The 23,720-nt window shown below is 36.4% G+C and overlaps 1 protein-coding gene across 1 annotated transcript; it reads right to left on the bottom strand.

Moving 5' to 3' along the window:
• Positions 1–1,064: 1,064 nt before the first annotated feature.
• On the bottom strand, positions 1,065–4,067 carry LOC111899686 (lipoyl synthase, mitochondrial). Its single transcript, XM_023895542.2, has 4 exons — positions 3,549–4,067; positions 2,676–2,887; positions 2,203–2,582; positions 1,065–1,391 (listed from the first exon to the last, which is right to left on the bottom strand). The coding sequence occupies exons 1-4, from the start codon at positions 3,968–3,970 to the stop codon at positions 1,287–1,289; spliced, it is 1,119 nt and encodes a 372-aa protein (XP_023751310.1). The 5' UTR covers positions 3,971–4,067; the 3' UTR covers positions 1,065–1,286.
• Positions 4,068–23,720: the final 19,653 nt, after the last annotated feature.

Here is a 23,720-nt window from a genome sequence, read left to right as displayed (position 1 = left end):
TTTTTAGTGTTTTAAAATTTTTATTTAATGAAATTTGGTTTTATATATATATATATATATATATATATATATATATATATATATATAATGGGAGAGATAGTAAAATGGACACGACACGCTAACCTAACACAAAATAAATGAGTTTGGATAAAGAGATTTTAACTGAGTTTAATTAAACAGGTTGACAAGATACGACACAAAAATTAAATTGATAAAGTTAAGGTTGGTAATTTCAAATCGAAAATGAAGGGTTTATTTATATAAAAGCTTTTTTTTTTTTTTTTTTTTAATTTAGATAATTAGACAGATCCAAAACCATAACCAGATATAAAAAAAACATTGGATTAAGTCATTTTGTAATGTAGAATCTAAAAAACATTGGATTAAGTCATTTTGTAATGTAGAATCTACTTAACTGCCTATATTAAAAGCTTCATTTTTGTTTTTCCTTTCTCTCCTATACTCCATAGTCCCACTAGACTATTCCATCCGCCTCCCCAACTTTTAGTTTTCCTTTAGAACTTACTATGAATTTTGTCGTTCCACTTCTCCAAATCCTACTTCTTCAACATATTTAATGTTTCTAACCCTACCCTGAACACAAACAGTTACAAGGTCTTAACCCTACCCTGAACACTAACTTGACACAAAAAATATCGAGTCGACGCGACATGATAATTAAACAGGTCAAGTCAGCGTCAATAACTTGTTTCAACTCGTTTAACGTCTAACCACGACACCTTTGTTAGGTCTACTCAACAATATAGGAAAGAAAGTGATATTATTATGGCTCAAAAGGGTTTATCAATAGAGATATAAATAATTTACAAGCTTGGCCCCTATAGTTATAGCTCTTACTAAATGGAAATTTCAAGAGTTAAACCGTGAAAGAAAATAGAACCATGAAGATCACCCACGGCAAAATTTTGAAACTTGCACAGAAACTGCGGCCTCATGCAAACTACATGGCCAATGAAAGTATTTTGTTACTCTTTGTATTTAACCTTACATAAAAGCATGATCGCTGTTGCTTCAACAGTCTCCATAGTTATTGTCCACAAAGGTTTACAAAAAGTTTTGGCATGTTTGACCAAAAATCACTGATATTATTATTAGTAATAACATTTACAGCGATGGGACTTAAAAGAGGTAAACAGAAATTACACAACATAATTACAAAGAATTAGGTTTAGGTATACAAGTAACAACAGTAGTATGAATTACTGATAGCAATCGAATCAGAGATGACAAAAGTTATGATTAATGAGATTGGGATGAAGAAGTAATTATGCAGATGCTGCACGATCTTTCTCTATCATCGACTTGATGTAAAACTCCCCTGCTTTGTATGATGACCTCACCATAGGACCCGATGCCACATATCGAAATCCCTGCCATGCCATGTCATCACACTTATGTTCATTTCTTTATTACAGCATCCTACTTTTATTTCTTTTTTACTTGATGTAAAAAGAACAACTTAATAGATAAATTTTTCCCATAAGTCTAAACCTTTGTTACAAATGTGCCTTGGTTTATTTCTTCCTTCCATTTAAAAAAGTAGACAGGGAACGTTTTATGACTTTATCTTTTTTTTTTTTTTTTTTTTCTTATTCTATTGTTATTGTTATGATGGGTGTTGGCTTTTGTGTTGCATATTTGTTTGTTCCTAAACTTTTATAAACTGTGGTGGGGCCCATTCCTCTCTTAAAAGGTTAAAAAGGAAAAGGAATAGGCATGAAATACACCAAAACAAATGGGCCCACTCTTTTTACCAAATTAGTGAATGCAAGCACTTGCTGCTAAACACTCGTGTAGGAATCAATTTCAAACTCGGTATTTAAGTTCATATAAACAGCAATCTACTTTTTCAAATAAAAAAAAGATTCAAATTGTCATTGCTTTTTCTGCAAAAAAAATAAAATAAAATTTGTATATTTTGTGTTTTTTCCATATTAAACCCCATCTTTAATTTTTTTCATGAAAAAGACCTTATATTTTGTCATTTTTCCGAAAAAACCCCTCAACCTTCTAAATGTTTCCAAATAAATCCTCAACCTTTTAGTTTTTCCTGAAAAAACCCTCACATTTTACAACTTTTAAAGAGAAAAATGACTAAAAGGGTGTTATATATATATATATTATACCATTTTGTAACTCTAAGCAAAGAATAGATAATAGATGAATGAGAATTTAGCATACCATTTCCATGCCAAGTAATCGATATTTCTCAAAAGCTTCGGGTGTTATATACTCAGAAACTGCCATGTGGCGCTTTGAAGGACGCATGTATTGGCCAAATGTCATGACATCAACACCTGCAGCCCTAACTTTCTCCATTGTAGCCACCACTTGATCTGGTGTTTCCCCACAACCCAACATCACTGATGTTTTTGTAAGTGTTCCTGGTGGAGCATAGTCTTTAGCTGCCATTAAAACACCCAAAGATTGCTTGAAATTAGCCCTGTGATCTCTTACTGAGCTTTGAAGCTCTTCCACTGTTTCAATGTTATGAGCAAATACATCAAGTCCTGATTTTGCAACTTTCTCAACACATGACACGTCTCCTCGGAAATCAGGAACTGTATGGAAAACCGGAATCACAACAGGGGAATGGAATCAGTGATTACATTCCGTGATGATGTGAAATATTGAAAAGATGGAGAAAGTCATACCCAAGGCTTCTATCAGCATACTAGGTTTCAATGTCTTTAACTTCTGAACAGTTTCAGCAAAATGGCCACTTCCTTGATCAGATAAATCATCACGATCAACACTGGTAATTACAACATACTCCAAACCCCATGAAGCAATTGCCTCTGCAACATTTGAAGGCTCATTTGGATCAGGAGGAGGTGGGGTCTTTGAAGTCTTCACATTGCAGAATCTGAAATCACAACAAAGTAGAATTGATTTGTATTTGAATATTGGTAGATATTTCAAAGTACAATGTTGTAATACAAAGACATGAATGTAGGATGCTATGATAAACAAATCAATGGAAGTATGTTGCTATTTCTTGGATTTAACATGTTTTGTGTCAGAGCCACCATAAAACTCAATCTCAAACCTTAGTCCTAGATCGAACTGGTAGCTAAACCAAAGTTGCACTAGATCTTAACAAGCTTCTATCTGTATTGAAAGTTTTCATTTTGTGTTCCATTTGCAAATTTGACATATTTGAAATTTTGAATACCTTTCTAGGGTTTGTGAATCCAGGGGAGCTTTTTGCAAGTGTCCCATGTTTATTAATTTTACTGCACAGTCTGCACTTCCTTTGATTCGGTGATTATCTACATAATTCCAGGAATCTATAGACTTTAAACTTCCTATGATTTACAGGGATCTATTCTAATGGCAGCTTTTACATTTTGGTTTCATTGCCTAGCTTCAATCGAACTGGTTTGGTTTCTAGTGTCCATTATTGACTGCCAATCAAGATGGATACATGAATAGCACAAAACTTCAATAGCTTAAATATATATCTCTTATCAATATAGAACAATCAACAAATTAACATGTCTTATACAGAAAGGATAGCCATTTACCTGCAGCCTCTAGTACAAGTATCTCCGAGGATCATAATAGTAGCGGTAGCAGTACCAGTTTCTCCACCGGACCAACACTCTCCCAAATTGGGACATTTGGCTTCTTCACAAACCGTATGAAGTTTCAATTCCCTAAGCTTCTTTTTAATATGCGTGTACTTTTCTCCACCGGGGATCGATTCCTTCATCCATTTAGGCTTAGGTAAGGGTTTCTTCTTCGTACCAACCTCAACAGAATACTCCTCATCGGATTGGAGACGGATGAAGTCGTTTAAGGTAGGTGATTCGGCGGCGAGACGGTGGCGGAGCTCGGTTAGGGTTTGTGGGTGTTGGATTTGAGAAGAGAAGGATCGAACTGAGATTGAAGAAAGGAGATTCGAATTGATTAGGGTTCGAGATAGAGATTTGAATCGAGAATGCATTTTCGAGACAACTTTTGTCGCTCAAAAACGATCTTCACTTGAGGCTACGCTGAAGATGGCGATCCTTTTGCCTGGGGGTGGTTGATCGTGTCACGCGTGCGATGCACGTGAGTGGGTGGCTTGGTTATTTTGACCATGGAAAATCGGGTATAGGATTCGGGTTTTGAATAGTTTGCACCGGTCCCTACCCGAAACCCGTCTATAATAATATTTTGAGTAAATTACAGATATAGTCCATGTGGTTTCTGAGAAGTTGTATGTTTAGTCCTGATGATTCATTTGTTGAATTCATGCTCCTTATTTCCTCGTTTTGTGCTCACTGTCAAGTGTCAATGTCACTTAACATCCCACACTGATGAATCAAAATGATGATGATGTTATCATAACTTCAAAAAAAAAACCAAAAGTAATACTAAAAATAAATAAACAAAGAAGCTTTACAAACAAAAATTCAATGGTGTTAGAAGTAAGAATACATAGAAACTATACTTCACACACTCCATAATGATGAACATGGCAAGTACCGAATGGGCCAAAGGGTTGTGAACTCAAATGAATAATTGTCCGTAATTTAAGTCACGGGATTAAATGTACTCTCAATAAGCATAAAGAGGAGATAGAAGGTGTAAAAGACAATAATAGCCACATGTATATTGTACATGGAAAGAGTAGTTAGGGAGAGAAAACAAGTGTAAGCCTAGGGGATGCACCATAGGCACAACGATAGAAAAGTGAATAATTATATTAAATTATATTATACTATGTATATTAAAGATCGACACTTTTTACGACACTTTTTACGAATAATGAATTCTAACTGTTTTTTGCAAGAATGGTCCTTTGTTTATCCCCGTATGTGATGTTTTGGGTCCGTTTGTATTTTGGGTAGTATTTGCCATTTTCTTATTACTTTCTGTCTATGTGTTGGCATTTTCTTTTCTCCACCGTTATTGTAGACAATGGCGGTTGGATTGGTGTGCTTCTTTCCCACGTCTTCCCACGTGTTCCTCACATGTTATCTCCACCGATTTTCCGCCCAATCACTTTTCACCGACTCTGTTATCACCGTTGTTATTCCATTACATTTTATCTATTCAACTGCAACTAATTTGTGCCTACTTCCACTGCCTTCGAACCCAAACTCAAACCGCCGTTCATCAGCTTCTTCTTCTCTACATCTACTGCCAGCCGACCCCTCAATACATCGAACGCAGGTATTTTTATTTAATATTTTGAGATTTTGGATTTCATTAACATTGGGTGTATTTGTGTGATTACATGATAGAAACAAACATGAGTTCGGATCGACTATTCAGATTCAAATATTCCGGTTATTTGCCTTCTGACTACCTACAAGTTGTAGGATTCCGATTTCAAGTAGAGACATTTCCTCTCTGGACATTAGTTTTGTTGTTGTTGTTGTTATTATTATTATTATTATTATTATTATTATTTGATTTTGGTGATGGTTATGTCGATAGAAGGGGCATGATTTTGATATTTGTGATGTTTTGATGTAGGTCTTATCCCGTGTTTCATTTGGAGGGTGTCTTTTCCACCTATCGGTTACCGTATTTATATCCCCTTCTCCCCTACGCCACCACCATTAGTCACCGCCAGTTAGACTCAAGGGTTCAACAGAGGTTGGAGAATAAATGTTTTTGTTCTTGGTCGATGCCACAAATCAATCAGGTTTGTGGCGATTAAGGGTGGTAACTCTCGACCCAACCCGTAACCCGACACTGAGCTAACCCGAAAATAGACAGTTTTGGGTTGAGATTTTTGACCCGCCAACTCACTAACCCGTTTATTTCATGGGTTGTGTTGGGTTGTTTGTTTGGGTTCGCGGGTCAACCCGCCAACCCGTATATATATATATATATATATATATATATATATATATACACACACACACACATTACATTTAAAAAATGATATATTTAATTATTAATGAAATTTGATTTCCATCCGTATTCGTAATATTTCGAATCATTATATTCCTTCCGTATTCGTATGTGACTAATGTACGTTTGCAATTCGTTAATCAAAAACGAAAAAATACATGTTATTTTTTAGATAGTCACGAACGAAGAACACATCCACATTCTATGAATGTTTTCATTTTTCATTTTTATTTGGATGTTATTAACTTTATGAATTTATGTTGAAAACCTTTTTTTATGTTAATTACTTTAATCATTTTATGAATTTATATTGAAAAAAACCTCACTTTTTAAAATGTGTTGCTTATTTATTAAATGGATTATACGGGTTGTGTTTGACCTATTAACTTGTGAACCCGCAAACCCATATACTTAAACGGGTTATATGGGTTGGGTTGGGTTGAGGTTTCCAACCCACCAATCTGTGACCCGTCAACCCATATATTTATGGGTTTGGTTAAGTTTATGTTTTTTGACCCGTCAACCCGCCAACCCGAACCCAACCCAATTGGCGATGACCGATGATTATGAAGGTAATTGGTCACTCCAGAAAACCATTGCCACTGCATAGATCTCCTTACCCTCACCATGCTCTGTCTTCACTGTTTAGCATCATCACTCCTCATGAACACACTCCCAATTGAGATTCTAAGTGCGACTTTCTTACCTTTATGAATTCACCACCACTTTTACAGTAATTTCAGTTTCTGGATTTTAAATGCTCTTTCACTTTGACTTGGTGAGACTATTGTTATACAAATTTGAAGAGATTGAAAGATGCACACCATGTGTCTGTTAAAATGCTCTTCACTTATCTTCTTTTCTATCATCTTTATTTCTGACAAAAGGGACACTTCTTTGATACAAGGGAATGAAAAAATTTGGGATTGAAAATTTTTATCTTAAAATGTTAGTGGTTCCCTACGAATCAATGGGAATTCTTTCGATCATCGATTGCAATTAAATCATCCGCAATTCATATACTAGAAAACACGAAGAAGCAATTAAGAAAAGATTAGAAGGAGATGACCTTGAAGCAATAACGTCGATAAGAAATAACACATAAAAAATGGCAGGTGAACGAGGCTTCGATCAAACGGCAACGTGGTCTATTTTCGTTGTGATAAGAACCAAAAAATTAAGCAGGCAAATGATTTAAAATTTTATAAAAGAAAGGCCAAATTCGAGATGGCAAGTCTCCAATACAAACAAGATGACAAAAACTGAATTATTCCACAACTGAACTAAAAAACAAAGCCTACTAAAATATTAAAGACTGAAGTTAACTGCTCCTGAACTAAAGGATTTGAACTGCTCCTCTCCCTTCAGTTTTCTCGGTAGTTTGTTAACCCAATGGGTCTAACCAGAGTCCGAAAATAGTAGTAAGTTGCTCCACATCTGCTGCTTTGACCCGTGTCTTTTTCCTAGAATATACCTTGAGGTTTTTATCATTACTTCCCCCTTGGTAAAAGAACTTGTCCTCAAGGCGAAAATTAGGAAATTGCTCAGCTAATAAGTCGTATGTCTCCCAAGTAGCTAATTCCACAGGTCGGTGATACCAAGATACCAGTAATTCTAGCACCAGTTGGCCTGCCTCTCTCACCTAACGATGATCTAGAATTGAAGCAGGTTGGACATCAATTTCCCAATATTTTGTTATGGTTAATGGCACAATTGAATAGGAAGAGACTGTGCCATGAGCTGGTTTGAGCATGGATACGTGGAAAGACATGATGAATCTTAGCAGTATCTGGTAATTCGAGCTCATAGGCAACAGGTCCAATGGCGTGTTTGATACGGTAAGGGCCAAAAAATCGAGGACAAAGCTTTTCATAACAACGTTTGGCCAAGCTTTCTGTCGATAGGGTTGAATTTTCAGAAAGACATGGTCTCCAACCTGATAAGTCACCTCCCTTCGTTTAGAATTAGCTTGATTGCGCATGCGATCCTGAGCCTTAGTGAGATTGACACGAAGAAGTTTTAACATATAATCACGATCAATCAGTTGATGTTCCAACTCAACATTTTTTGTTTTTCCTTTGACATACGGCAAGAGAGATGGAGGTTCTCGTCCGTAAACCACCGAGAAGGGTGTAGTGCCCGTCGAGGTATGGTATCCGGTGTTATAAAAGTACTCTGCCCATGCGATGTAAGAGCTCCATTTGGTTGGTTGTTCATGAGCAAAACAACGTAAATAGGCTTCGACACATCGATTGAGTACTTCGGTTCGACCATCCGTTTAAGGGTGGTAGCTAGTACTTAGCTGCAACTTGGTTTGGTTTAAACGAAATAGTTCCTGCCAAAAGGTACTTAAAAAAATAACATCCCGATCATAAATTATGGAGCAAGGAAACCCATGGAGACGAATGATTTCCTTACAGAATAGGGCAGCTACGCTTTTGGCTGACAAGGGTGAGATAAGCATAGGAAATGGGTATATTTACTCAGACGATCCACCACCACTAAGATAGTATCAAATTTGTTGGATATAGGCAGTCCAACAATAAAATTCATGGAGATATCCTCTCAAATTTGAGTTGGAATTGTAAAGGTTGGAGTAAACCTGCTGGTGATAATGTTTGATATTTCTGTTGTTGACAAACCAAACAGTGTTGTACAAATACCCTTATTTCTTGCTTCATCTTCGGCCAATAGAATTGAGTAGACGCGCGTTTAAAAGTCTTTAAAAACCCACTGTGGCCACCAACTGGAGAGGTGTGACATTCTTGAAGCAATTTGAGTTTGAGATTGGGTATATCAGGAATGACCATTCTGCCCTTAAAAAATAAAAGTTGATCATGCAAATAGAAATTCGGGACTGATGATGGGGAAGACTGAAGTTGTTGGATTATATTTGTTGTGTAAGCATCTTGTTGGAGTCCCCCTTTGATGTCGGTTACCTCCACACAATAAGGAATTGACATAGTCAATAACTCACCAGAATGGGGTTTCCCTGAGAGTGCATCCGCTCCCTTATTCTCTTTCCCAACTTTATGAATTATAGAAAAATCGTAGGGCATAAGCTTGAGTAAGAGTCGTTGTTTTTCGGTCGTGGTGATGCGTTGCTCCAATAAAAACATCAAAGTATAATGGTCTGTACGAATTAGGAAATGACACCCCAATAAATAATGATTCCACTTCTGGACAGCGAGAACCAATGCTAATAATTCCTGATCATATGCTGATTTAAGCTGATTAGATGGAGAAAATCCTTTGCTGAAATAAGCTATCAGGTGATTCTCTTGAGACAAAATAGCTCCAACTCCTGAAGAAGATGCATCGCACTCCACAACAAATGTTTTTGAAAAATTCGGTAATCTGAGAACAAGAGTAGAAATTAATGCTTGTTTCAGGGTAGTAAATGCGATAAATGCCTCATCAGACCAAACAAACCCGTTTTTCTTTGTAAGGGCTGTTAGGGGACGTGCGATTAGACCATAGTTCCGCACAAACCGTCTCTAGTAACCTGTAAGACCAAGAAATCCTCTGACCTCCTTAACATTAGAAGGGATAGGCCAAGATTGTACAACTGCATTTTTTTTCCTGCTCAACTTGTACACCCTATGCAGTTATGATATGCCCGAGAAAAAAGACTTTGGACTGACCAAAACAACATTTGGAGAGCTTAGCGAGAAATTGATGGTCATGTAATAGCTTCAGGGTTTGTGTCAGATGTGAAATATGTTGTTTCATGCTGGTGCTGTATACTAATATATCATCAAAAAAATACCAGTATGAAACGACACAAATAAGGGCGAAATAAGTCATTCTTAACAACTTGAAATGTAAAAGGGGCATTAGTTAGACCGAAAGGCATAACTTTGAATTCATAATGCCCGAAATGCGTTCGAAAAGCTGTTTTTGTTATATCCTGTTCGTGTACCCTGCTTTGATAATAACCTGAGCGTAAATCCAGTTTAGAAAACACCGTTGCGCCATATAACTCATCTAACAGTTCATCAATATTTGGAATTGGGTACTTGTCAACTACAGTTATTTTGTTGAGAGCGCGATAATCTACACACATCCTCCAAGTATTATCCTTTTTCTTGACCAGTAGAATTGGGCTTGAAAATGGACTATTGCTTGGTTGAATAAAACCTGCTGCTAACAGTTCTTATACTTGCCTTTCTATTTCAGCCTTTTGAGAATGGGGGTATCTGTAGGGTCGTATGTTAGGTGGGGTTGAATTTGGGAGTAGGGGAATAGAGTGGTTTTGTAAGCGGTTTGGAGGTAGAGTTTTAGGTTCTTAAAAGACAAGGATGTATTGGTTTACAATAGCCTGTAATATCAGTGGAATTTCTGGATTAACACTCGATTCAACAGCCAAATGTTGAAAACTAGCCGAATTTTGAGGTCCCGTTGAAATACCCTGCCATTTGTAACGTTTACCATCTACATAAAAAATCATAAACATTTCCTTCCAATTAGCTTAAACCGTGTTTAATGTCGCCAACCATTGAACTCTCAACACCACATCTGCTCCACCGATAGAAAAAGGATAAGAGTCTTGAACTATCTTCAATTCATCAACTTGAAGTGGAGTATTCTTGCATACATCGTTGTACTTGATTACATCTCCATTTCCTATTTGAACGTCGAAAGGTGCTACTGTTTGGGTCTCGATTTTCAACTCAGTTACCAATACATTGGAGATGAAATTGTGTGTAGATCCCCCGTCAACTAAAACAAGTACCTCGGTAGAATTAAGCATACCTTGTACCTTCATTGTTTTGGGCTGCGGTTTACCAAACATAGCATGCAAACTGATCTCAACAATTTCGTTAGTTTCCCCTTCAATGTGATTGACTTCGTTAGTTGGTGTTTCATCGAGAGCTTCCTCCACTTCCAGCACCTTGAGAGTGATAGTTTTACATCGATGACCCGGCCCATATTTTTCCCCACACCGAAAACATTCTCCCTTGAGATAACGAAATTGTTTTTCAGCATCCTGATTCGTGAGGGTGTTTTGGAACTGTTGTTGGACAAAACTGGGGTGAAATTTGGAGTTTTGGGTTCTGATTGGGTGGGTTTTGAAGGTGTTGTCCTGGTTTGCCCTTTCATGGGACGAGTATGACTGAGTTTTGATTTGAATTCCAAGGCGATACTCACAACTTTATATACCGTTCTTGGTTTCTGAATTCTCACATCCACTTTTAGTTCTTCTTTTGAGACCATTAAGAAACACCCCTCAAAGGCAATGTTCAGGCCAATTAGAAACCTGAGAAGAACGTTTAGCAAATTCTTGTCGATATTCTTATATCGGTCCAGTTTGTTTTATATTGCACAAATGCTCGTTTGGGTTTTGAAACTCAGTAGGCCCGAAGTTTTTCTACAAAGCTTGAACTAGTTCTTCCCAAAACTCTATCGTTTGATCTGTAGAAAGCCAAGAATAAAAGTCTAAAGCATCTCATTCCAGGTGCATTGAAGCAACATCTACTTTCTCTTCTTCGGGTATGTCGTAATAACGAAAATACTTCTCAGCCTTAAGGATCCATCCTCGAGGATCACCATCGATAACTAAAGGTGGGAAAAGGAATTTTATTATTTGGAGATGACGTCATGAAGACTCCCCTTCGTCATGCTTTCCATAACTTTTACCCGATCTATCCCTGTGTGTGTGATTGTGATTTAAGAGCTGCAACATCCTTCTGTAAGGCATCTATAGACTCCAATTTCTTCGCTATGGCAACCAATTGCATGGCCACTGGATCTGGTGGCTGATTGCCTTCTTTTGAACTGCTCCGGGTCTGTACCATGTTTTCGAATTCCCGACAATGGAACCAATGATAAGAACCATAAAATTAAGCAAGCAGGCAAATGATTCAAACTTTTATAAAAGAAAAGCCAAATTCGAGATGGCAAGTCTCCAATACAAACAAGATGACAAAAACTGAATTATTCCACAACTGAATTCAAAAACAAAGCCTGCTAAAATATTAAAAACTGAAGGATTTGAACTGCTCCTCTCCCTTCAGTTTTCTCGGTAGTTTGTTGACCCAATGGGTCTAACCAGAGTCCGAAAATAGTAGTAAGTTGCTCCACATCTGCTGCTTTGACACGTGTCTTTTTCCTAGAAATGGCTAGAATATACCTTGACATTTTTTATCACGTTATTTGTGCAATCATTGTCATAGTTTCAATTGGGTTGGAGCATGTTCTTCACAACGTACATCATGTAATTCTCCTAATTCTTATCATGAAATCACATAAACACAATTTGATTTTGTTGCACCTTTCTCATCTACGACTTTCTATTTTTAACTTTTTAAAAACCGAAAGAAGGCGGGGCTGTTGGAAGCACTTGACAAGATTAAAAACGGTACGATTTTTTTGTTTTTTATATTCTTTACTATTCTAAAATTAAAGGTATATAGTTTAATTTGATGATATATTTGGGATTGCATGCAGAGCTTATGGTACTTGGGTTTATTTTGTTGCTTATGGTGTTTAATTTGCCAGAGCTCTATTGCATAGATTTGTATTTCAAAGAAGCTTACGAAGGATTTCTTGCCATGCCAGAAAGAAAATTATGATAAAGAAGAAGGAGAAGGTGGTTATGATGAGGACGCGAAGAGAAGATTATTGTGGTATGAACAAAAAGGACGGGAGGATGTGCTCCGGTAGAATGTAAAGAGGGAACCCTTTTTATAATTGTTATTTTAAATATTTAAGAATCTATATTATTGTCGTTCTAAAAAAAATCTATATTATTTTTTATTCATATCAACTATTTTTATTTAACTATGTCTTGAATTTATCAAAGCTATAACCTCCATGTTTTTAGATGTGTTTCTTTTAGAATATAAAAAATATATACAACTGAAATGTTGTGTTTTGGAAGCTTAAAGACAAGTAACAGTTATGATTTTAGCTTTTCATGTTCTAACAATTATAATGATTCATATACCAAATTTTTATCCAAACCAATTATAACTTGCATTATTGTGACTAGGGACAGTTGCTGGATTGCATCAATTGCATATCTTTATATTCTTCTTGGTTGTGTTTCATGTAATTTTTAGTGCCTTCATAATGATTTTTGGAAGAGCAAAGGTTAGAATTTTTTTATTCTTACAAACATATATATATATATATATATATATATATATATATATATATATATATATATATATATATATATATATATATATATATATATATATATATATATATGAATTTAGTTGATTTTTGAACTTTTTCTTACAAAACCAAAGTAACAACTTACACCCAAACCGACCAGCATACGATTTGTTTCGAATTCAGTGTATCTATATGTCTAAATGTGCGAATTTATGTATTGTGCATGTGTATAATTATTGATAAATCTTAATCTGTAGTAAATTCTTATCAATTGCTAACTTCCCATCAATTAACTACGAAGATATATGTTTTATTGGCACTTTCTTTATGGGAGAACCCATAATGAGCTACCACTTTTTATGCCCCGTGGTAAGAGATGTATTGGTGTAATTTCAGGTAAATATTAAACATATACATAACTACATGTGGATTCTTTATCATGAGTATTCATGACGTTGACATAAAAGATTCATATGAAACTCTTACCAATCATTTTTATACAACCTTTTGTTCTTGGTTCTCTGCAGATCTATCTGAGGCAAATGAAACAAATGGATACATAGAAATTCATGCAAACGGTGGACTAAATCAACAAAGAATGGCTGTAAATTCTATTCTTTATTAGATTTTAATAATCTTTTTTATAAATCTTGTGTTTTTACTGTTGGTGATTTTGCATCATCAATGTGTATTTAAGTGTAATGGATTGACTTGTTGACCAAAAATCAATCTTGATGAATATTAAACAAGTAAGGAAGGTGCGGAGTACACACTTGTTTGAGTTTATTCAAGATTCAAAGTAGATTGTCATTTAAGGGCGAAGCCCCTAAATGAACGGGGGTCCAGGGGCAGCGCCCCTGGGAGCGGGGTCCAAGGGGCAGAGCCCCTGGCTGGGATCGAGCTGAATTTTCTATAAATGAACCCAGTTTTTTGACTTCGTTTTAACTCTTTTTAATGATCCGGTTTTAGTGATAGTTAGTAACTGTTATAAACCATTTTGACAGTTGGAGTAGTTTTTGGACAAAGAAAACTGCCTTGACAGTTTTCAGACAAATGATATACATAATCATTCTTTGGTCATTATTTTCCTGGTACAAAAACAATCACAAAATCATAACTTCATATTCTCTATTCTAGAAAATCTTCTGAGTCTTATCCGATTAAAAGTTGGGAGTACCACCCAAATACTTTAATCTGAAAGTGTTTAACATGATTCTCAGGATTTCCAAGTCTTTCCATACCCCAATTCTCTAACATTTACCTCTGTTGGATGGGTTTTCAGCTCAACAGAAATCGTTGACATCAATAGTGAAAACGGAGTCAATTTTTGAAAAAAAAAATCTATGTTCTAGACATTTGGAAAACCATGGTTCACCTGATCTATATAAACTAGTAGGAATTAGCCGCGACGTTGGCACTAAGGTTATTTTTTTAAAATACCAAATTAAATGTACTTGGCTAATCTTGCAATGAATTAATGCAAAAGGCTGTAAAGGTTTTTAAGCGATGGTTTATGATGAAAATGAAAGAAAGAAAAAGCTTTGTTACAAGGAAATCAAAAGAAGCTCATTTGTTACACATTCCTTATAGCTTAAAAATATTGAAAGCAACTATATCTCCCTACTGTTATGAACATCAAATTGTGGTACCTTACTATAGGTTCATGCGACATAGAATAAATCATTATTAAAAACTAATGTCACCTGCCCCAAGCTTGATGTTCAAACTGAAATATTAGACAAAGAAAAGTTGAATATAAAATGAGATATAGAAAAAGTTCATTTGTAATAAAGTTTTATCCACAATAGCATCGTAGTTTGTAAGTATGATGGTATAAAAAGGAAAATATTACAGAACTTTTAAAAATTAGAATAAGCAAATGAAAGTAAGATGCTATATTGGATAACGACGCGAGTACATTCAACAGTCCTGCAAGAAAGGGGCAGAAAAGTCAATTTACTTGAGACACAGAACTGTAAGAAAGGGGTAGATGATAAAATATAACGATAATGGTAAAGGGGAGGGAGTGAGTAAATTTTAAAAAAATGATATCAGCCTTCACGCGATAATGGTCATTTATAAGTCTCTGTTTAAAAAAAAGCATATGATAATAGAAAAAAATACACAATAATCAATAAAATTGTTGTTGAGTTCAAGTTTGAGCAAATTTGAGTTCTTGTTTAACAACTCAGCAATAGTCTGTCGCTTCCTGCAACATGGAAATACATTAGACTCTTTCACACAACAATTAACATATTGAAATTTTCAAATTTTATAAATAAAATAGATGAGAATGTAACTTCATTATCTATATCAATACTATTTAGATGGAGCTTTTGAATACCATTATTATCCAGCAAAGTACCATCTTAAACCTGCATACAAAACACACACTTAATGCTTCAATTGAAATTAAACATCAGATGCTTGAAGCCACATACAGGTAGTTTGAATCATTATTTTGCCAATTATCCTAAGGCGAGTCATATCCAAACCCAGTCACCAGTAGAGATCGTTCAACCTTATAAGTGTCACCTAATGTGATTTTTTTGCCCATTACAAAATGCACTTCCACCTAAAAATACATAAAAATAAAAATAATCAATATATTGTTTATACCTAATTAATTGTAATCATAACAAAAATGCATACAATACCATTCACCAAAATAATTACTTCATACCAGAAACAGCAGAGCATATGTGTGTGTTCCAAGACATGACATCCCCAACAAACTCTACCTACCAACAAAAATGTAAAGAACCTCAATAACAATTTTAAAAGATATTTCGTATATTTCAGCCATTAAATTAAAGAAGTGAAATAGGCTATGAATATGATATTATATATACAACAGCAGCAGTTGCAGGTTTTCCTTTGAAGAAAGCACTCCCACAAAGACTGCAAAGCTTGGATACCCATGAGCAAAATCTATTGTCCTGTCTATACGCAAAGAATAAATTGTCATCTCAGATCAAATCACATGAAAGAAAGATACAACAAATTACATAAAAGTGACATAGGAGGAACCAAAAAACCTTTAGGAACAAAACAACCAAATTACGGAAGTGGAGACCCGCTCTCCTCCACTCGTTGTCAACGTCATCTGCTTTTAGCCTACAGATTTTGATGAAGAGCCAAAGCCTAAACTACTACATAATGGCTCTGTAGTGTTGCACAAAGTTTTTCATAGATTATAACAAACAATGTCACACTGTGTGTGTGTGTGAAAATTATGAGAGGGGTATACCAGGATTGGCAAATTGACAGACAGAGAAGTCTCTTAAATCCACACGTTTCACCAAAGCAGTTGCCTTTTCTATTTGTTCATCATTGGCCAATGGCATCATGCCAGAAGTGTCTGAATTAAGCTGCAACAACCAAAACACATCGATTTTCTAAATTAAATGTTGTGCTATACTTTTATCATTATATAAATATCTAGAGTTTAATAAACCATCTTGCCTCTTCAATAGGTCTTATGTCATCAGAATATGGAAGATATATCATGTGCATTCCTGGTGGCTCAATCTGACCACCACTATCGGTAACTTCTTCATGTGCTTCAAAAGAAATAATAATAAATGAAAATTAAGGTAGGTGGATGGATCATGGATATGTTACCTGTGCAACCAGACCAACTAATTGAGGACGCAATGAGCTTCCAAAAAATGCAACTGCAAAACTGAACACACAGAAAGAACAAACAGAATCCTAAAAAGGACAAAAATACCCTTGCTAGTTCTATAGTAAACCAATGTTAACCATTTGAGACGTATCATGGATCGGTGAAGAGCAATGAAAATGCAAGTGCTTCCTATCACTTCCTGCACATTATATTAACTTTGATTGAGTTATGAGGGTATCCAAATGACATTAAAATAGTGGTATTATTCTTTTTATGTATGGATTAAGATTTAAGATTTAAGAACCTCATCACTAGGAAAGACAAATGTTGATGGCTTCAAATTGTGATAATCTTTCAAGCAACTTAATGGCTTAAAACCTAAAAGCCTTAAGCTTCCCGTTGAAACTTTCTTGATTTCTAAAAGCTCTTCTATTGTAAACAAAAAAAGTGAATTATTTTATATCTGTTATTAGGTCTGAATATATGGGCTTATTAAGAGAAAAAGCAGTTGTTATCACAGCTGACAAGTTTCTGAATTGGAGTTCAGGAGCTTCAAACACTGCTGACTGCTGAGTCACCTGGATCAGATAAATAAAAACAAAAGATTTATTTTTCTTTTTAACATAAATAACAAGCATTTAAGATATTTGATCAATACTGGGGGAAGGAAATTACAATATTTCTCTCGGTGCCTTGTTCTATAGCAAGGTCTTGTTGTGAAATATTTTTCCAAAAAATAGTAGTAGTAAATATATTAAACAACCAAATGCCAAGGGTAGTTATGACAATTCACAATTCCACAATCATATACAAAAACCAAGAAACATGTGGGCACCTCCTGTTAGGTAAGCAATGCATTTTCATTTCTTTTTATTATGCTGGTGTAAATAAAAGTGGATGAATGAAAATGTAAAAGAGACATACCTCAACAGTAAGACACAACAGCACTGCAAGTTGTTTTACTGTGATCCATACATAGTACTTTGAGACAACCGAAATATTCTACAGATATATAATGAACAAACTGAAATTGACCAACTGACATTTATATTATACCAAATGGCAATATAAGAGAAAAATAAATTATATGTAAATAACAACAAAGTAAAATATAAATATAATTACATGCTCAATTATTTTCTCCTGAAGATCCTAAGCAACTTTGTCGCCTAAAGAACCACATAGCATATTCTTTTCGTTTTGAAACTCCTCTTTGCATGTATTCCACAAAGCAGTCCACTAAACAGCTTCCATTGTGGTCACTTGTTTTAACACAGGCCTTTCAAACAACAAAAACAATCATTAGAATGAATACTTCTTGGATGAGAGCATTAATGTCTTTTGGGTATTACCCAAATCCTAAGTTAAACATCTATATAACCTTCTTTGTCATTCTTTTCAGTAAATCTTCATGTTGAGGAAAGTATAATAAAATAACAGAAAGAAAAATTGGTCACCAAGTTTTAACATTTTTTATGACCTCCAACCATATTGAGCAACAATTACATCCTTTTAAAGACTCTTTTAAAAATCTTTCATTGCCATTGACTGAGGTTCGATCATTACCTAACGGAAAAGATGTAACACCCCAAGTTCAGAAGCAAGAGTTCAGGGGCTTAAAGTGTAAATTGAGGAAGCTACTCGACGAGTAGGTGCGATTACTTGTCGAGTCGGAGCGGGTTCTAGTTGCGAGTTAAGTGACCAACTCGCCAAGTCGGCGGCTGGAATCGACGAGTTGGTGCCGGGAAGAGAAACCCTAATCTTAGGGTTTACACCCTATTTAAAGGACCTTAAGTCCTCACCTCAGCCTCCTTGTTACCCCTTGAGAGTCAGAAAACCCTAAAATCGTGTGTGAGACTTTGGAGTGATCTTGGAAGCTTTGGAAGGAGATTCTAGCAAAGGAGGCTTGTAGATCAAGTTCATAGCATCAAGGGACTCGTATAGATCCAAAATATACAGTTTAAATCCTTTAAAACATGTATAAAACGTTCATCCAGCATAGACAACAAGTATTCAGATAATATGCACATATAGCACGTAGTTTATATAAAATACTTCATATCTATGTGTAAGATGAAAGGGACAATGCACTTACATGAAAGGTGGTGACTCAGCACTCGGACAGCGCTTCGATACTCTCAAAACAATTTTCCTTCGATAAAACCTAGTATCAATACCACTAGGGTTTAGTCTAACGATAACCGCGACAAATTAATAGCCTAGCTATTATTTTTATTATATAAGTGTTAAATAACACTCAATATAACTCATAATAATAGCCCAAATAATTATTTTATGGACCTAATAACATTCCTATAATTATTTGAAAGCTATATTAAAAATTGTGTAAGCGTAGCTCACTTACAACGGATTTTAAAGAAAATCGGGCTTTGCTCGGAGCAACGTTTCTAAAACCGAAAGACACTTTTTCTCGGGACTCCGGGAGCCTCGGGGCTTCCTTCGGGTGCTAGGGGTTCACCTAGACTTTAGGGAGGGTTAAAACCCTTAGAGAGAGAAAGTAGTGAGAGAAAGTGTGGAGAAAGGTGTGAGATTTCCGAGGGGGTTCGCATGGTATTTATAGTGTTGGACCTGCTTGGATTACGTTGGGCGTACCGAGGGTACGCTGAGCGTACTCCTCGGATATGGATGCCAACCGAAGCCAGCTGTCTCGCACTCATCTCGGAAGGATAGGGCCGAAGATACGTTGGGCGTACCAGATTTCGTACGCGGGGTGTAATGCGAAGGGAGACGTGTCCGAATCCGAAGCGCATTTCTTCATCAGCGATGGACGGTCTATATCGCGCCACGTCATCGCATCTAGCAACAGCTTCGCAAATTCAAGTTTAATCTTTAAAATTTCATAACTTTTGCATACAAGCTCTGTTTTCGACGTTCTTTATATCAACGCGAAGGCGGGAACGTACTCTACAACTTTCGTTTAGACTTCGTTGGCTAATTTTGAATCGATTTTAAATTTTATATTATTAACAGGTCGGGACAGGATTGGTCCGTTAAATCCTCATAACTTCTTCATCCGACGTCCGTTTTCGCCCATCTTTTTCTCGTTACGCTAATCTTATCGAGATCTTCTATTCTCGTTTAGTTCGTGTCGGCTAAAAATCACTCGATCTAATATTCGAATTTCGGGCTGTACACCGCTAATCTGAAACTTCGAAAAATCATAACTTCTTCATACGAAGTCAGATTTGGGCGTTCTTTTTATCGATGTTCTTAGTTTAACATACTATATGACTTTCGTTTAGATTGCTAAGGCTAAATCTCGCTCTATCGTAAATTCACTATTTACGCTTCCCGGTGTCGTTCTGGTTCCGTCGCGAAACTTCGACGGGTCATAACTCCTTCGTTATAACTCGGATTTCGGCGTTATTTATATGTACGGAAACCTTGTGACATATTCTACAACTTGGTTAAGATTATTTATTCTAAATAATTTTTTGTCGAAAAGTCGTTTTCGACACTTATTGCCTCTAAATTGACTAGCCCGGATCTGCGGGCGTTACAATTATCTCCCCCTTAGGATGATTACGTCCCGGAATCATCAACGAAACAGGGTCATATAATGACTCCATATGTCATCTATTCATCCTAGGTAATAATTATAACTTCTACATTCCTTCAAAGCTATCTCTTAGAGTCATTGACTGTAAGCAGTACTCGATCGTGCACCTGCTCTCTACCTCAGGCTAGACTCCAAATTATGATCTTCAAGTCACAATCTCGATCCTTAATGGATACGAACTTGAGATGAGTTCTTTTATTACTACTATGGATCGATGTGTCATATTCTAATGACCTATCATCGTACGATGCACGTTTAGACTCAGGTCTCTTAGTGTCAAATTTTAAAACTGACTATGCCTTCCTTCATGTTCTAATGTGATATAATCACACTACCAACTTCTTTAACAACGAGCGCGATACTTCTATTGATCGCTGTGATTTCAGTTGTTTGGTTTAAGTCGGACGCTACATCAAACTTGGTTCTGTGAACCACGTAACCTACTCATCGTAGTCGGACTCAATGTGATATGACCACTAGGGTCGGGATAACAACAATTTTCTTAGTCATTACCGAAACAATGGTAACGAAATACTTGAATAAAACGAAATCAATTACTAGCTTCTTGGTAACCTTGTGACTTTCCCTGATCTAAGTGTGAGTCCTATGCTTCCGGTAGTATAGGCCTCTACTACCATTCACACATACTCATACTCATCCCAAGTATCGTCTCGCAGTTTTCCAAGTCACCATACAAGAAAATCACATAACAATTTAACACACCAGATAACAAAACGAAGATTTCATTATTTCTTGAAACTATTACATAGGTGTTCAAGTTCACCCTGGACTATGCCTCTAATGGGCTACATCATATGATACTATGGCTACTGCATAACTTGATCTTCGGTTATAAAGTCCTCATCCTTGATTCCTCGCATGGTTTTCTGCTTCGTCGAGGATCATGTGAAATGCCATTGGCCTTGGTGGCGTTTCTGGTCTTGCTGCTTTATTTTTCCTTGGGCAGTCTTTGGACATGTGCCCCTTGCCTCCACATCCGTAGCATACTTTATCATTATGTGTGCAGTCCTTGGAATAGTGACCAGTCCTCCCACACTAGTAACAAGTCACTTCTTCGTTGCACTTCCCACAATGCTTCTTCTTGCATTTATCACACCATCTCACTTCACCTCCATCTCCTCCTCCAAGCTTTGAGAATTTTCTTTCCTTGTTGGACCTTGAAGATCCTTCAAACTTCTGCTTCTCTCCTGCCTTATCTTTTTCTAGACCCTTTTCTCTTATCTGGGCCTCTACGTTCTTAGCTGCCATAACAGTTGTTTCCAAGGTAGTTGCCATTTTGACCATTGGGCCAAAGTCAGTGGGCAGTCCGTTAGCAAACCTATCAATCTTGGAGAGGTAAGTAGGCACCAAGTAGGGGAATAGCTTCATCCTCTCGGTGAATGCGGTGGCATACTCATCAACACTCATCTTCCCTTTCTTCAGGTTCTGAAACTCGTTGTTTAGGTCTATCAGATCTATCTCCGAGCAGCACTGTATTTTCAATTGTTCCAAGAACTCTTCCCATGACATCCTCAAGGCTTCTTCTCGTGGCATCGTATCCGCCAATAGCTTCCACCAGCTCAAGACTCCAGTTTTCAGTTGTCTTACGGCGAAGACAGTATTCTGTTTCTCGCTACAGTCGCAACTCTCAAACACCATTTCCATCTCGGAGATCCAATCCATAATCTCAACAGGCTTTGGGCTTCCTGAGAGACTTGGTGGTTTCGCACTCAAGAAATTCTTGTACATTCGCCCATCCTTGTCGTTTCTCCTCTCCGGGCCATCTTGAGTCCCCACTTGACTCACTTGGCGGCGGTAGTTCCCTTCCTCCGATTGCTCGGGAATCAGCTCGTGTTACTCAGTGGGCATAGTAGGTTCGTCCCTATTCGACATCCTCCTCATTTCTTCCCTTTGTTTAGCTAGCATAGCCCGAATCATGGCTTGAACTCCAGCCATGGTGACTGGCTCAGGTGCAACTTCTTCTACAACAGGTATTCGCTGAACCACTGGGGGTTGGTTCATATTCTCATTTGCATTCACGTTTCCGCTACGGGTCCTTGCCATCTTGATCTATACACCGTATAAGGTGAATCTAGACCTTTACTTAAGATTGGCATTTAAATCATCCTTATCACTTCGAAACGTTTACATGCTAGTTCTAATATCGTAGTCGTACGTTTAGAATCCTAAACACAAAAGGTTTCCAAATCCGGTTGGCAACAGACCATAGATCCGAATAAATAACAACATATAAGGCATAAAGCATTTAGCACATAAAAACATTTTAGGCATAATTCCTAAAATAAGCTAGTGCTCACACCTCACAATCATCGCTTAGCATTCTAAGTTTAAGTCTAGAAATAAATCCATATTCCTAGTTCTCTTAAACTAATGCTATGATACCAACTGTGACATCCCCAAATTTCACGGCCAGAAAAGACCGATTTTGTTTATGCTTTATAAAAATCAGAGTACTTCATTTCATAAAAATGTTGCGGAATCTGTTCCCAGAAAAACTCGATAAATACGTTATCAAAACATTTTCAAAGAAACGTATTTTATTCATTTTAAAATGTTTGGGATGTCATCGTCAATACATAAACATAAGCATAAACGAAACTTACATTTATTTACACTAGTGATCTACATCTCTTTAATCTCTCAGTGTAATGTGACTTCGTATCAACATATGTGATATAAATAAACTGAGTGGGTCAGGTTGGGAAACCTGGTGAGTACATAGGGTTTTCAACCCACAATAATATAATTATTATGTTTAAACAATCAAATAATCAACCCAATTACCCATCCCCATTATCTTCTTTACTCTTAAGGATTTATCCTCAGAGTCATCTATCCTGCATTCATTTATTCCGAAGTCCCATACGTCCAGGGTTATAGGACTGGCACTAAATCCATAGCTGCCAATGTTCGTTTGTAAAGCACTAATTCCATAGCTGCTATAGTCTAATCATCGGGTACTAAATCCATAGCTACCAGTGTTTATCTAATAGGTACTAAGTCCATAGCTACCGATTCCTAACAGGTACTAAATCCATAGCTACCGGTGTTTGTCCAATAGGCACTAAGTCCATAGTTGCCGATGCTTATTAGGCACTAAGTCCATAGCTGCCAATGCTTACTCACATCATCTTTTATCTCTCATCATTCATCTACCCATGTCATGCCCAACATATTCGTATATATAAAATACGTATACAGTTTAAATCCTTTAAAACATGTATAAAACGTTCATCCAGCATAGACAGCAAGTATTCAGATAATATGCACACATAGCACGTAGTTTATATAAAATACTTCATATCTATGTGTAAGATGAAAGGGACAATGCACTCACCTGAAAGGTGGTGACTCAACACTCGGACAACGCTTCGATACTCTCAAAACAATTTTCCTTCGATAAAACCTAGTATCAATACCACTAGGGTTTAGTCTAACGATAACCGCGACAAATTAATAGCCTAGCTATTATTTTTATTATATAAGTGTTAAATA

This window comes from Lactuca sativa, chromosome 4, assembly GCF_002870075.4.
Source record: "Lactuca sativa cultivar Salinas chromosome 4, Lsat_Salinas_v11, whole genome shotgun sequence".
Lineage (NCBI taxonomy): Eukaryota > Viridiplantae > Streptophyta > Magnoliopsida > Asterales > Asteraceae > Lactuca > Lactuca sativa.
This window is presented reverse-complemented; position numbering and strand designations above follow the sequence as displayed.